This window comes from Monopterus albus, unplaced genomic scaffold (assembly GCF_001952655.1).
Source record: "Monopterus albus unplaced genomic scaffold, M_albus_1.0 scaffold65.1, whole genome shotgun sequence".
Classification (NCBI taxonomy): Eukaryota; Metazoa; Chordata; class Actinopteri; order Synbranchiformes; family Synbranchidae; genus Monopterus; species Monopterus albus.
The window spans coordinates 4,375,446-4,390,752 of record NW_018127945.1 but is presented as its reverse complement, the minus strand read 5'-3'; the positions used below and the strand labels follow the sequence as shown (position 1 = coordinate 4,390,752).

The window sequence follows — 15,307 nt, the reverse complement described above, 5'->3', positions numbered from 1 at the left end:
TACTACTACTACTACTACTACTACTACTACTTAGTAGGCTTTGCTGCTAGGCAGTTAAATTAATGTGGTGGGCTTATTCTTTTCTGAAGTCTAGTTTTAAGAATAGTGGAAGTTGCACTTTTTTTCTTCCTCCATTTCTGGCGCCCCCTGGATGTAGGCACCCTTAGCATTTGCCTATACTGCCTATGCCACGGGCCGGTACTGACCCCCACCCAGAACGGTAAGTTCTAATTATTTAATTTAACGAGGGTACATGTTCTTACTTTAAACTGGCTCCTGTCTGTGGCTCTGTCCTGTCCTGTCTGCTGGAGACATATACATGCACTGCTGTAGAGGAGCTGCTGGTCTCAGCCTCCAAGTCCATTTTCACACATAAAGCTCACTGGACTCCGCTGCTGATTCTATAAAATTTGCGTTTGTTTTCTTCTCGTTCACAACAATTCACTGCAATCAGCATAGTGAGGACTCTGGGCATTGTGACCCTGGGGAGAGTGACAACATTGCATTTCTGCAAGTTTGTTGTTGTTTTCTGCTTCTTCAACAGGTGTTTGATTAATTACTCTCTTATGTACAGACTCCACCATGCTCAGGAAAAATTGGTGTGTTATTCCAGTAGTATTATGCACTAATTGTAAATTAGGATTGCACTTAATGGCAAGAAAGCATTTTATTCCACAAGAAAACAGAACACAGAAGTTAATTAGCCTGCCTGATTAACGCAAGGTTCTACCTGTAATGTGAGATTGTGAAATTGATGAAGGCCAGATGGCCTTGCAAAATAAAGTGATTTCTTGCCATTGAATGCAATCCTAATTTACAGTTATTGATTGACTCTCTCCTTTACTGTTGGATTTTGTTGCACATATTATATTGAGCGTTGAAGTTTTTGTAAAATACGACCATGTCTGTGTGAGACATGGAAGGAGGGGCGTTCATAGACACACAGACATCAGACCCCTTTTTTTACTTCACCTGATTGAAGTTAAGTTGTCATTTTTTGCTACAGATATTGATTCTGCATCTTGCGTTGCATTGGACTTTATAATTTAATTTCTTATCAGGCCACAGTGTAAAGCTACTCCAGCCACCATATTGGTTTTGGCAGATAAATGTAGTACATTCTGATGCTGGTGGAGTCCTGTCATTTGTATTTTGCTGCCTTTAGAGAGTTGTTCGTCCTTCTAAGGGTTCTCTTCATGAAACACAAAAATAAAAAATATCATAATGTGGTCAGTTGTGTGTGCACTGCTAGTGTGAAATTTCCTGGTTTATTGTCCTCTTGGGATGAGTAATATAATGGTCTTTTCCGTGATCAGTTTGGTGCTGATTTATATGGCCTGGTTTTGTCATATTATAGCATATTGTTGCAGCCTCTATAGAAGTGACAAGTGCTGGTTGTAAGTCTGTGTCAGAACATCACAGTAGGACAAGTGCCTTAACATCTGAAAGCTGGTAACTTAGCATGTAGATGGACAGTGGAGCTAGCCTTCTCTGGGCCAATCCTGTGAAAAACCTATATGCCACATATAGATGTGTCTTACTGTGTTTTTAAAGTATACAAATTCTGCTTTAAACACATGGATTCCATTGATATAACTGAAATATATTTAGCTGTTGTTAACATCATATTTTGGATGTACTTGCTGAGGCACTACGTTCTCAGTACACTGTATATTTTTAACAAATATCACCGCCACCAGTAAATATAGTATTTTGTACAAGTGCACTGGTACAGATGGAGATTGGAATTGGCAGATTTTTAGCTTGATCGGCCTTAACTGGTGGCCTGTCAATCAGCCTGAGATATCCAATTCTGTGCTGATCAAATGTACATGCACGACAGTTCACATCGCGCACACAGTGGCACAGACCAAAAGTGTAATGTCTCTGGTGCATAGCATCTCACATGCACCTCATTCAAGGCTCATGTCTATAGTGGGTGTGTGTTCACTGGAAAACACTGGAAGCTGTTGGTACACAAAATGAGCCCACAGAGGAGCCTACAGAAACGGCTTGGAGAAAGAAAAACTATTGTCCAAAACTCTGACAAATAGTTCACAATGAGGGACTATTACCTGTTGCACTAGTTTACATTTATACAAGTGCAAATATTATACTTCATTTTTAGTTCAAGGCTTATTAATAAAAAAGGTTTGTCCTGAAAATTGGAGCACTTTTTATTTTGAGATTTGTTTGAGTGAGAGAAAAATGGAAAATTTATGCAGCGTGGGACATGCGTAGGAAACTCTTCCAAAATCTCTTCCAGTAAGAAAGAGAGAAAAGTGGAATCAGCCAAAATCGAAATCAGCCAAGACGATTGCTGTCAGTGCATCATTAGTGTTTTGTCAAAATTTTGATACGAATATATGCATGTTTTTTATGGAGCCCTTAATATTGGCTTCCATGATATGCTACTGTATTAAATATGTGTTTGATGAGCTTTGTGTGTAGTGAACATGCCAGTGTTCCACTTAATGTAGGGTGTGCTTGAGTTATTACAGCAAGTATGAATCAGTATGAATGTAAGTTGGCGCACACTGGCCTGCATACTTTACTTACCTGCATCTCTCTCTGTACATGCTCTTGTATTGTCTCATCTCCCCACAGAATGTGTCCAGACTTTTGTTCCTCTTTAGCGTCAAGCCACAGTTTTATCTACACTACCGTCTTTGTTGATGTTAATTACTGGTCAGCATGTTGACTGCTTTTAACACATTACATGCAACAATGCTGCAGGCAACTGAAGATAGAAGAGTGTGTGACAGAGGGAAGGGTGGTGTGTACATTATGTGTGCGGGTGTGTGTGTGTGTGTTGAGAAGGTCATGTTGAATACGTATAGCAGTTTGTCGGTAGAACACTGTAGCTTTCTGTGCTGGAAACACACACGCACACAAATGCACTGACCCTCGTCATTGTCTCCACCCAGACAACATTCTCCGCAGATGATGTTTTTATGTGCCCAAAACTCTTTTAATGATAATCAACCAGGGAAATGAGATGACACACTGGGTCTGGTTTTAATCGACTTAGTACACCAGTAGAGTAATACCAGTGTGAGGTAAACAGCTAATGCAGTGGTGATCTACATACTCTGTGCCCTCTGAAAACCAGGCTACATGAGCATACAGCAGTCACCCCCTGGCCCAGGCATGCTTTTATGTCATTTGCGTTGCAACATGTATGTTCATACTGTAAAGATTTGGAGGTTCAGAAGTTCTATACATGAAGTAATGTATTTGTGTTAGTATAAGTTCATATGAAAAATATCTCTCAGAACAGTGACTGCAGGGTGAATACAGTGGACAGGAGGAGCATCAGCCTCTGTGCAGAGAGGGTTCAACCTCCTGTGGCGGTAAAGGTTATGAAAGTCACATCTATTAAGCTCCAGCAATAATAGCACCTTTGACTGACCTCTCTCTAATGTCTGCTACTTCTTTTCACATGTTCATAATTTCTTTACAGAACAGGGACAAAGAAGCACAAGGAGACATTAGTGAAGAGAGACTTTCAGATGTAAACAAACTTGAGGACAGGCTGTACACAGATGATGTATTGCGTGTTCTTATTGACATATCTTACAGAGTAGATGATGAAGGTAGAATGAAGCTTATTTCCTACAGTTTGACAGTCACAAATCCAGTCCAGTGGCCAGTTTTTGTAAACTTGCCATTTATTTATTTATCATAGGATTACTGTCATGTAATTGAAATAGGTTTTAACAGTAGATCATTTTCTAGTGATACATTTATTAAATTCAGAGTATCTCACAGTCTGCCAGATGATGCTTTCTACAGTGTGGTGTTTAGGACCTGTCACATTTTTGTATTTATTTTCCACTTAAAGCAAACTTTGCCTTATTGTAGCCCTAGATAAACGCCCTGATTCCCTCCTGTCACATTCTTCATCTTCTCCCTCTCAGCGCTTCCCGTCTACTTCCTCTTTAAACCGAAAGCTCTAACCCATATTCCCTTCTGTGCGATCAATAGTTCTTATCACTGAAGCAGTTTGAGTGTGCAGCATGTGTGCCAGCCACTTCTTTTTACCATCAGCCCAATATCTCCTCCCTCCCTGTCCTGTAGCCTTTTCTCTCATTCTCTTAGAAGTAGCTCAGCATCAATTTAAAAGCTCTGAAACAACACTCTCACCGATCTATAAATAAAAAGTTTGTGTCCATTACACTAGATGGATGCATGATGTGGGTATATTGTCTGCTCATCTCTCCTGCTCTTCTGTCGTACAGCCTGCCTCTCTGTCAGCCCATCTCTGCTAACTTAGAATACCAACGTCTGAGTAATTGTATGGAGAGGTTGTTTGCATGGGATGTTGAGCTCTCACTGTACACTTGATCAGTAGGGAATATATATGGGGTAATACCCTCCAAGGTGAGTAGTACCGAACAGGAAGTTAGCATAGACAAAATGCAAGGTGGTAAAAGAACATAAGCAATCAGAATAAAACATTCTGATGGTCATGGTATGAATAAAATGTGAATAATCAAGTTGACAGCTCGTTCTTCACAGTCTCTCTGCTTGGTGGTTAGATGGATTAATACACCAGGCGGAGGGATCATCCTTCAGCCAGGGAGCTGACCTCCAAACGTGGTGAAACGAATCTGTGCTGTTCAGGATGATTTGATTTATACTTTTACATTAAAAAATAAAGGTTCAGTTCCAGGGATATTCCATTACATGAGTGAACGTAGCCATCTCATTTATGCACTTTCCTTTATCACTTCTCACCAAGTGGCTACACAGCATAGTAACTGTTTATTTTAGACAGTGGTCGAAGGAGTATTTCAACTCTTTACTTAGTAAAAGCAACAATACTACAGTGTATAAAAATACTCTGTTATAAGACCAGCATTCAAAATGTTACTGAAAAAGAAGTACAACTGTATTGGTATCAAAAAAATACTTAAAGTACCAAAGGTTTAAGTACTCATTATGCAGAATAGCACATTTCACTTTAATTATTGACACATTATTGTGTCACATTTACTTCTGTGGCTGGTAAAGGTGGAGCCCACCTTACCTTATATGCTTATGTACTTTGCTTATGCTATATTGACGTATTGCTGGGTATTTTGGGAATTTCCCACCAGGCATCAGTAAAGTCAGATAACTATATTGCATTTAGTATAGTTAATCTGATTCTGAAAGCTATCTAGTAACTAAAATTATCAAATAAATGTAGTAGAGGAAAATGTACAATATTTGCTTCTAAAATCTCGTGAAGTTAAAGTATGAAGTAGCAGAAAATGAAAATACTGTAAAGTACTGTAAAATACAGATATGTCAAAATTTTACTAAAGTACACTACTGTACATGAGTAAATGTACTTTCCACCAATGATTTTAGACACCCAACTGGGGCTGACAGCCTTTTCTCATTTAATATGTAGGAAGTAGGGAGCTAAAGCTCATTCTTGATGTGAGACCATGAAAACCTTTCATTGAATATTTGTACACTCCTTTCCAGTTAAAACAACTGGAAAAGTTATAAGAACTGTTTGGTTCTTTTCATATAAATTGTCAGTCATGGGCATAAAGGCTAAAGCCTGTTATGTTAGTATAATTTTCAAAAAAACAGATAAGGATAAAGATAATCACCTTTATTTGGCCAAGTATGTTACACACACAAGGAAATGTTTCCAGTACAGAACCGATTTCTTAACCTGTTTCAACCATTTTGATCCATGAATTATTATTAAACTTTCCAAAATCCAAAAACAAGCAGGACAGACCCATAAAGTTAGCCAAAACTCTAGTACCATCTAGCAGTCTTCCACGCAGTGAGGAAATACTACACTGTGGATGTGCTAGTCATGAATGGAACTACATAACTTGTAACCCCCAAAAGTAATGTAGTCAGCTTCTGAGGTGCTTCTTGCCATTGTAACACTTTATTGTAGGTATTCAGCTGGACAGGTAGACAATCTAAAGTTTGAATCTTAGATAAACACTGTAAATCTGTTCCTTACACTTGTTTTCTTGTGTTTCTGGATTTGTAAAGGTTGCAAATGACCTTCCACATTCTTTAAATGCAGATTAATTTTCTTACTACAGCCCTGTGCACACCACTTGATCATGAGGACAAGTTCAGAGATTTATGGACCTGCCATCCCCAATTAAACCAAGAAGTAGATTGCTGCTGATTTTACAGTCTGTGTTTTCTTTGTGTGTCTGTGTGTGCAGCTACCTAGACAGCCTAGATCGGATTGGTGCGCCAGACTACCAGCCGACAGAGCAGGACATCCTGAGGACCCGAGTGAAGACCACGGGCATCGTTGAGACACACTTTACCTTCAAAAATCTCCACTTCAGGTCAGTGTTGACTCATGACAGCCACATCTCTCACTACAGATGTGTCCACGTTTTCCATCTCGAGTGCTACCTTGTAGTGACCTCTCTGACTGCTTCTCTGTCCATGCATACAGTCATCCAGTCTGTAATTAATAAAGTCATTTCATTTGAATGACTGTCTCTACTTATCATTGCCTGACCTGTAAATGAGATCTGCTTTAGTTACAGCAAGGAGTTGTGGGAATGAGGACAGAAAGGAGATGCGTTACGGAATGGTAGGAGGAAAGGAAAGGAAAAAGACAAAAGAAGGGAGGAGTCTTTTCTTGACCTTATTTAATATGTCTGCCCCTCTGGTGCAGAAACATACACATTAACATAGTGCTGGGCACACAGAGCAAAGACGTTAATAAATAGTACACACCAATTATTTTTCTGGATGAATGCACCATCACACTTGGCAGGTGATGTTTGTTCTCTCTCTCTCTCACTCTCACACACACACACACATACATGTGTTCTGATACTTAGGCACACAGCCAGTTTAAACAGGCAGAGAAATTATTTCTGCTGACTGATGCTTTCTACTGTTGCTCGTACAGTTGAGTAGGCGGTGTGCTGGGTGTACAGTATTTTGTGGAGAAACCTAGATATTGTCAACTCGATTGCTATTACCGGAGGCAAGCGGTGTGTGGGAGGCTGCACTGTTCCTGTGTTGGTCGTAATCCATCAACCTAAGTAGCATTATACACCTCACATCCTGTATGGAAGTGGGATTTCTAATGTGTTCTAAACACCACGAAATTACCACCTATAGATGAAGAACATGAGGTCAATTTCTGGAAAGGTTTATCTAGCATCAGATACAAAGTTTATTAACAGTTTCTTTCTTGAAGATTACAGGTCATAGTTTTGATGTACACCACCCAGTAGTGTTTTATCTGGCTGGTTGAACGTTACCACTGTTCCCTCTCTGTGTGATGCAGTGCTAAAGACACTGTGTGTAGGATTACAGCAGACACACACACACACACACACACACACACACACACAGCAGACCAGGACCTCGTTATTAGAACATCCCATACAGGATAACATTGCTAAACTAAGGGGAGCATAAGAAAAAAAGACTCCAGTAGCCAGAACATTGCAGTAGTCTCATTCTTTTACATTTGATGCATCACTGAGCACTTTCCTTGAGTCGCTACAAAACACCACATGAACATCACAGTGATGTTGCTTATCAAGGTTTGAGCTTTTGGAACACAGAAAGGAGAAAATAAAAATGCATAAATAAAAAAGGGGTTAAAGACAAGATGTCATAATATCACCACAAGAGAGAGAACCACTTTATGAACTAGGAAAGAGGCCAGAATTGTCCCATCTGAAACTACCATGCTATCGTTAGATAAATGAGTAAATACCAATCTGGAAACAGGCCCAGTTTACTAGTCCACAGTCTGAGATTAATTACATTTGATTTGACTGACTAGAAAATGTGATGTACTATAAAAGCATGTTTTTAGCAACATAAAAAAATGTACGTCTGTGTGTGTACACATGTCTATGCACGCCTGCCTCTGTGTCCATCCATCAGGCTGTTTGATGTGGGAGGTCAGAGGTCGGAGAGAAAGAAGTGGATTCACTGTTTTGAGGATGTGACAGCCATCATCTTCTGTGTGGCACTCAGTGGCTATGACCAGGTGCTGCATGAGGACGAGACCACGGTAAGGACACGTGCTCACTTTTGTATGTTTCTCTCACTGTGTTCCTCTGTCCATTGTCTGTCCCCATGTCGCCTTGTGACACAAATATAAATATTAGAACATAGCTTTAAAAGAAACCAAATCAAACAACATTAGAGTTGGATTGTAATATATGCAGGATGTGTGACAGGATGGGTAATAGATTATGATACATGCTATATAACTATGATATAGAGCATGTGCTTGTTCCATATGGAGAGAGGACGTAAGCTGACATGAAAGTACTTGAAAGACAAGGGTGTGTGTATGTGGTACTCTTTGATGAGCTGCTAAATAAATGAGGGCATGAAAGTCTTCAAATGGTTATATTTACATTTTATTATTCACTCTATAGAATGTTGTAGGCATGACAGGTACATAAGAGTCTTCTCAGAGAAGATGTATCTGCTTTCTCATTTTGCATCTGTCTCATTATATAATTGACCAGCAGAGGTGTGTCAATGTGGCTTCCCTTCGTACTTCCCCATTATCAAAATTCGAAGGACCTAAAGTGTTTTTCTTGCTGAATATGCAACCTAATATCAGAACATGTAAATAAATCAACAGAATACAGCTGATATTCAAAACACTGGCTGGCCTTGTTTGTTTAACAAATGCTTATTCCAGCAGTCTGCCATCTCTGAGGCAGACACTGTTAGTTGGTTTCTATACAAAACATACAAGGGACTGCTCTATATGTTATTTGTCTCTTTGCAAAGAATTGTTCCCTGCTTTGACACTGCAAACTAAGTTTTATTTTGGACAAAGCAAATGAATGGTTTCTAATAATGGGAAGGGAGTGTATGGTAATGTATTGTATGTACACTTGGTTGCTCTAAAGACAACTGGTGCAGACTGTAGACTCTGAGATGTGCAATAGATGTAGAAAGCAGTTTTTGAGTACTTTATGCACTATACTTTTTTGTAAAACCTTGACCTGAATACTCCTAAAGAATAAACATAATATAGATGAGCTACTAATAGAGAATGTGAAGTTGTCATCATGCCATGTTGACTTTTGGGTAAATGTCCCATTTTGGGGGATTCAGGCTCATTATCCTTCATAGAGATATACACTACATACATCTATAAGTTAATTTTAAAAAAGTAAATCCTATACTATGCAGCTTCATACAGTAGCAGATGCTTCACCTACGTCTAAATGTCCACTTCAGTGTGCAGTTTGAGAACAGACAGGACAGAAATTGACTCATCTGCAGTGTTTGTGTTATCTGCTGACAGCTGTTAGCTAGCGTTAGCTACGAAATCGAGAGCTTAGATCAGGGTACACAGTCATTTTTCACTGTGTCACTCTCGTCGATGGGATCTCTAGGTCTGCTACGAGTTAGCTACAGTCAGCTAAGGTTATCCATTCTGAATGATCACAGTAAAGTGAAATCTAAATGATTTAAGCAACTTTTTAGCCAAACAAAATGAGAATGTTTGCAGGTAAATATAACACCTCCCTCCCAAAATTGAGCCCCCGACCCAACATTCAACACAGCATGATGTACCTTCACACTCTCTATATGCAGCTGAGTATAGAACAGTAGTGGTAAAATAAAACCTTATACAGTACCTTTTTTTTCTAAATTATTGTTTGCCAACATTGGAAAACTAACAATTGTGAGTATTTAATGGGTTCTGGATGGGTTCAAGAAGACTTATGTGGACGTGTATGATATTTGGTTAAAGTAAAGGCCTAGGAATGGTACAGTAGAAAAAAAAGAGTAGCTCAGTGTTTCCTCAACAAAAAGCCTCAACCTGGCATGTGATTATAAAGATGAAGCTGATTAAAATAAAATAAATAAGCCGATTTGAATGCATGGTCTTCACCGCTATTTATAAGCCTCAAGAGTTTCCTTTGAGAATTCCAGGCTGGGAAATTATGTTGAGTAGCTGCTCTATTTATACAGATGTCATCAAGCCTCCCCGTGACCTGGGATGACCAAAGAACATCAGATGAGGAGAGGAAATATCCATCACAAAAAGCTTCTGTTGCGTAGCATGTCCATTAATTTAGATTGTAATGGGGGGGTTGTCTTACACTTTCCCACTGAAGTCGCTGGGAAGCTTTGACTGGCGATGTATTTGTCATTAGGACAGATACAAATGTCTCTGATAACTGCAACATTAACAGTAAACATCATTTCTGTCCTTAAGTGTGAAAGAGCAAGGGTTCATTTCTAGATGCACCATTTGGCATTGATGTAAAAAAAAAGTGACACAGGAAAATTCGCACTGTAAAGGAAACAAATATGCCTGTATTTCCTGTGACAGTATCTTTGTTAAAGTTAAAGTACATGGATGGCATTATGTGGCAAAATGGCTATACCAAGAAAAGAAATGTATTATATGATCACAATTGCAAACAAAAATCCAGGAACATTAATAGCAGGTCTGTTTATTTGTATTTTTGTACTTTCAGAGACAGTGTTCTGCTCAACATTAAGTGTTATTATTAAAAAGCAAACATGGGAGTTATAATTACCAGGCAAATAACCAAATGTTTCTCAGCAAATTCCTACATTCTCCGTCAGTTCTACTACCAGACACAACCATAGCATGTGATTACAAATACTTTGCACAAAAATATTACACAATCTGACAAAAATAACCCTCCCTCAGTAATGGGAGGGATAAAGTAATACATTCTCTATATCCCTTTAGGGCAGTTCATTAGAATCACTGATATGCCATGAATTTAATTAGAGTGATGTATTTTTCCCATAATACCTATCCTGTCTGGACAGAGGTCAACAGACTTTACCTTTTGAGTAAAACAATCTCTTCCATGAGATTTAGTTGTTCTTTGTTATGCTGCATAAAGCCATAGCCTAGATGTAAATGTGGCAATGTTTTGAGGTCCTTATGGTGATTAAAGATGGTAACATTTCTATTTTAGCATCAAAATAATTCTTTGCTGTTCACTCATTTAAGCACTTCTGCAGGGTTCACAAAGTTAGATTTAAGACTTTTTAAGACCTTGATTACCAAACAATGCTATAAAATTGTTGTTTCACAGTCATAGCAGCCAAAATATCAAGTATGTTGGAAAGCTAGTAGGGACAATATAGCCTAAAATTATTTGTTATTATATCACACAATTTATAAGAATAATCCCTAGTGATATAATTAATTAGATTAATGCAACCTGGAACCATGTAAACAGCATAAAATAGATGGATAGATAAACCAAAAAAAAAAGATTAATTCATTTAAGTTTTGCTAAAATCAACACTTATCCATTATGAGACAATGAGCTTCCTGGCTACCAGGGCTTGTAAAGTAACCGTTATTGTAGTACAACATTGTATAACGTTGTCTGTGGCAGGTTGAAGAAATGATTTAAGACTTTGTACAACTTTCACTATCTTCTAAAAGCCTTTAAATTCATCCCTTTTGAAGATCTGCAGCTACCATGTCAATTCTAGTACCAGGACGTTTTTCAGTTGCCAGCATACGTGACAGAACAGGCTGTGACAGTACAGAAATTAAAAAAAAAAACACTTCAGTGACCTCATGCTAAATGTTTTCACCTGTGTGCTGTACGAACCAGACACACACTCGCACATACAGTACAGGTCATACTACTTTTGCTTTTTAATTCCTTTCTTTCTATTCAAGAACCGCTTGCATTGTGTTCTTCTCTGCCTCTCCTTGTCCTGTTTCTGTGAACACCCACTTGTCATATACAGACCGACAGTTGCTCTGGGTGAAAAATATCTGGATCCTGTCCCCCTGCCTCTAAACATTTTCTTGTCAGCACTGGGGATGTGTGTTTGGGGCTGGGAGGGGGAGGGGTTGTCGTATGTGGGAGGTGGGACGTGGGTGGTTTCCTTGCCATTTCTATCCCTGCTTTAAGATCCGCCCTGCAGCATCTCTGGCTCCTTCTACTCCTCCTGTCACTCTCGCCATCGACTGTCCTCTCTAACCAATCAACAGTCAGAACTTCTACAGAAGCTCCACCCACACAGGTATGAAATGTCCTGATAGGTTGATACACTCAGCAAGAGTTGAAAGCAGTGCCTCTTTGTGTTTGTGAAACAAGGATATGAATCTATGTGTGTGAGTGTGTTTTTGTGTACGTGAACAGTTTTGTTTTCACTCTGGTACATCAGATGTTTTATTGCATGCTATCCATCTGTATGTCTGATCGCTGGTAATTCATCTATTATCATTATTATTATTATTATTATTAATGATTTCAGCCCATCTCTTTTGTCCTTCCTTTGTATGTGAGCCTACAGTACTGAAATCTACAATAATGGAGCACTTTTAAATTTTCCTCTAACGTGATTGGTTGATGCTCTCCATCAATCACCCTTTCTTTAATCCCCTATTGTGAACTAGGCAATAAAGAATCATAACCAAAGAGAAACTGCTTTCAACTCATTCTTGAATCTGTTTTCTATGCTAGACACTTTCCAACATACTGATTTGATTTTTTTTTTCTCAGGCACACTAAACAGCAAATGCCAACAGCTAAATTTTATAGATTTCTTTAGCAAACAGAACAGTGGATTTGGCACAAAATTAGTCAAGGTCGACAGATTTATGAAGCACTTGTACTAACAAAGCATTCTGGCAGTGCTAACAACCTAATAGAGGGAGCCAGAGGAGTAGGTGATTTACTAACATGGAAAAGTGCCTCGTGCTGAAAATAATCAAATACTAAATTCACTATAATCTTTAATGTATTAATCATAGTTTTCAGCAATTGGCTGAAGTTTTTATGCTTTGGTAACCATTAAAATTCAATTTTGAATGATAATTAACTGTTTACATCACAGACATATTTTGGTTTCATTTTAATTTTGTTTTCAGTTTAAACTTTTATACATTTACATTTAAAAATTATCAGTAAAAAGCACTGTTTTTTCCAGCCTTAAAAATTAAAGCTAGTTAAATTTCCTACCTTGGAAAACATTTGCAGTGCTTCTTATTTGAATGTGTTTCCACTTCCTCCTTTTCCTTTATTGGTGTATTGCCTCCATAATGTGTTGATGCCTTCTGCAGTCATCAGAAATGTATGTTACATAAACCCCTGCAAACGAGGGTTATGTCCTCATGCGCATGCTGCAGTCATTACACAGAGCTTCTCTTGAAAACACTGCTCCACAGGGTACCTTTAAAATATCACTGAGTCATGGTAGCATACTATGGTTAATGTAGGGAGTGACTCACAGCTAGCAAGTTAAAATACATGGCTTTGTTTAATTTGTTGATAACTGCCAGCTTAATATAATATCTACTAATATGGTTATACAGGGACAGATCAGCAAATACACACTCTACAGACAAGAAGTTGCAGTACTTCTGATTTGTCCTTTTTATTTTTTCAGTTCCTCTTTGTGTGTACATGGTGTGCGTGTGTGTGTGTGTGTTTGGCTACTTGTGAGTGTGCATGTGCTTTCTGAACACATTTACATAAATACCTTCTGCTTGTCCAAATGATTGTTATGGGTGTATTTAGGTGTCTGAGCATGCGTGTTTTAAAGCCCATTTTAACCCACGCTAATGTCTCTTCTACAGAACCGCATGCATGAGTCTCTGAAGCTCTTTGATTCCATCTGTAACAACAACTGGTTCAAGGACACCTCTATCATTCTGTTCCTGAACAAGGAGGACCTCTTTGAAATCAAGATCAGCAAGTCACCACTGTCCATCTGCTTCCCTGAATACACTGGTATGTATATAGAAAGTTCTATACTGTTTGTTGAATTTGTGATCTCCAAACCAGCAACCTAAATTTGTCACTGTGCAACAGGGGTGTAATTGTGCATGGAAATCACTGTTATCACCATGGTTCGTTTCATTTTTGGTATGGTAAAAAGTACAAGTTATAAAATTGCTTGTCATTTATTATGAACTTATGTAAGCATCAACAGTTTATCATTTTAAATTAGATTTTGAATGAAGCAAAATATATACAAATAGAACAGAATAAAAAAATTGAATACTACTGCAAACTACTACGATGGGCTCCAGACATTGACAGGCTGTTTAAATGATGAAGGAAGCAGCGTTTGTACTACAGTCGTTTTTATCTTTGCAGCAGTGATATTCGCATTCACATGGTTGCTGTTTTAAATGAGTTTAAATGTTTGACGTGTAGCCAGAACCACTGAACATGGTACCAGATCACCGCTGAATGAACATGTTAAGTGCCGGACTGGAGCACAATAAACAAGAGTCCTATCCACTTGCGTTTGCCGGTTTCTGTATTTCACCAGAAAGCAGATGTGTTCCCAAACAGGAGACCTTAATGATAAAGGAGGGTCTTCTAGCTCTGATTTCTTGTTTGCATTGACAATGATGTTTGTTTATCATGCTCCTGTCCACCACTTAATATGTTAGTGTGGGAACGCAGATTTACAAAAATTATTCCATACACAAAACAAGATTTGGTACACATCTGCACGGCACCTAATGGCTTGTAATGGCATGGTTTGGTAGGAATATTTCTACCTTTACACCTCTACTGTGCACATCGTAATTTAGTTCAGTAAGGTAATGTAACATAAATAAGGTGAATTCAGCACCATAGAGTGCGCGTCAGAGGTCTGTTCAGGTAGAGAAGAATGAATGGAGAGGTGGAGGAAAGGAGAGGCTGAAGGCAGCATAAAAGAGCAGATAGGAACTAAACAAAGGTACAAGTCAAAGAAAGAAGTAAAGAGTGAAAATGAGTGAAATCGGTGTTATATTTCATATAGGCTTCACCCTCTAAGAGCTGTTGCTATTTTGTTTATCCCTCGTGCATGCACAGTCCTGAAGAGATTGTTTCGTGCCCTGTGCCCTGCACTGGGCTGTCCTGAAACAGGTCTGCTATGGTGGCATAAATGCCAATGTGAGCTGTGATTGGCTCCCTTTTTTTCTTCAGCAGTCTAATGAGCAGTACCTTCATCATGGCTAAAGAGCAAAGTTCCCCAATGCTGGACTCCAGTGCCGCACTGCCATCACCGTGTGCCTAGGCTGCAATACAGGCTTCGTCATGACCAGCGACCCGCAGCCTCACCGTGAGGCCTGCCTCAATGCAGAGCACGCCGAGCTGGCACTCCCCCCCAGGCTGCTGGCTCCCTCTGTGCTTGCTTGCCTGTAGTGGAGAAGCAGCACTGGGCAGAGGCAGTTGCAGCTGTCAGAGAGTGAGATCCTGACAATGACAGCAGCTGGATTAATCGCAGTGATGATCCCTTGGCGGATGACCCCCTGGAGTTCCTCGGCGTGGGTGGGCCTTGCTCCTTTCTATTGCTGGCTCCCCCC

General features: G+C 39.2%; 1 protein-coding gene across 2 annotated transcripts in view; it reads left to right on the top strand.

Moving 5' to 3' along the window:
* Positions 1 to 15,307, top strand: part of gnao1a (guanine nucleotide binding protein (G protein), alpha activating activity polypeptide O, a) — a 121,322-nt gene that overhangs the window by 90,694 nt on the left and 15,321 nt on the right. Inside the window, exons 5-7 of one of the 2 annotated variants that reach the window (XM_020604372.1) lie at positions 6,195 to 6,323; positions 7,897 to 8,026; positions 13,580 to 13,733. In XM_020604372.1, the coding sequence (XP_020460028.1) occupies positions 6,195 to 6,323; positions 7,897 to 8,026; positions 13,580 to 13,733 (413 nt within the window). The remainder of the gene's footprint in view (positions 1 to 6,194; positions 6,324 to 7,896; positions 8,027 to 13,579; positions 13,734 to 15,307) is intronic. The other variant, XM_020604371.1, reaches the window with a different exon arrangement.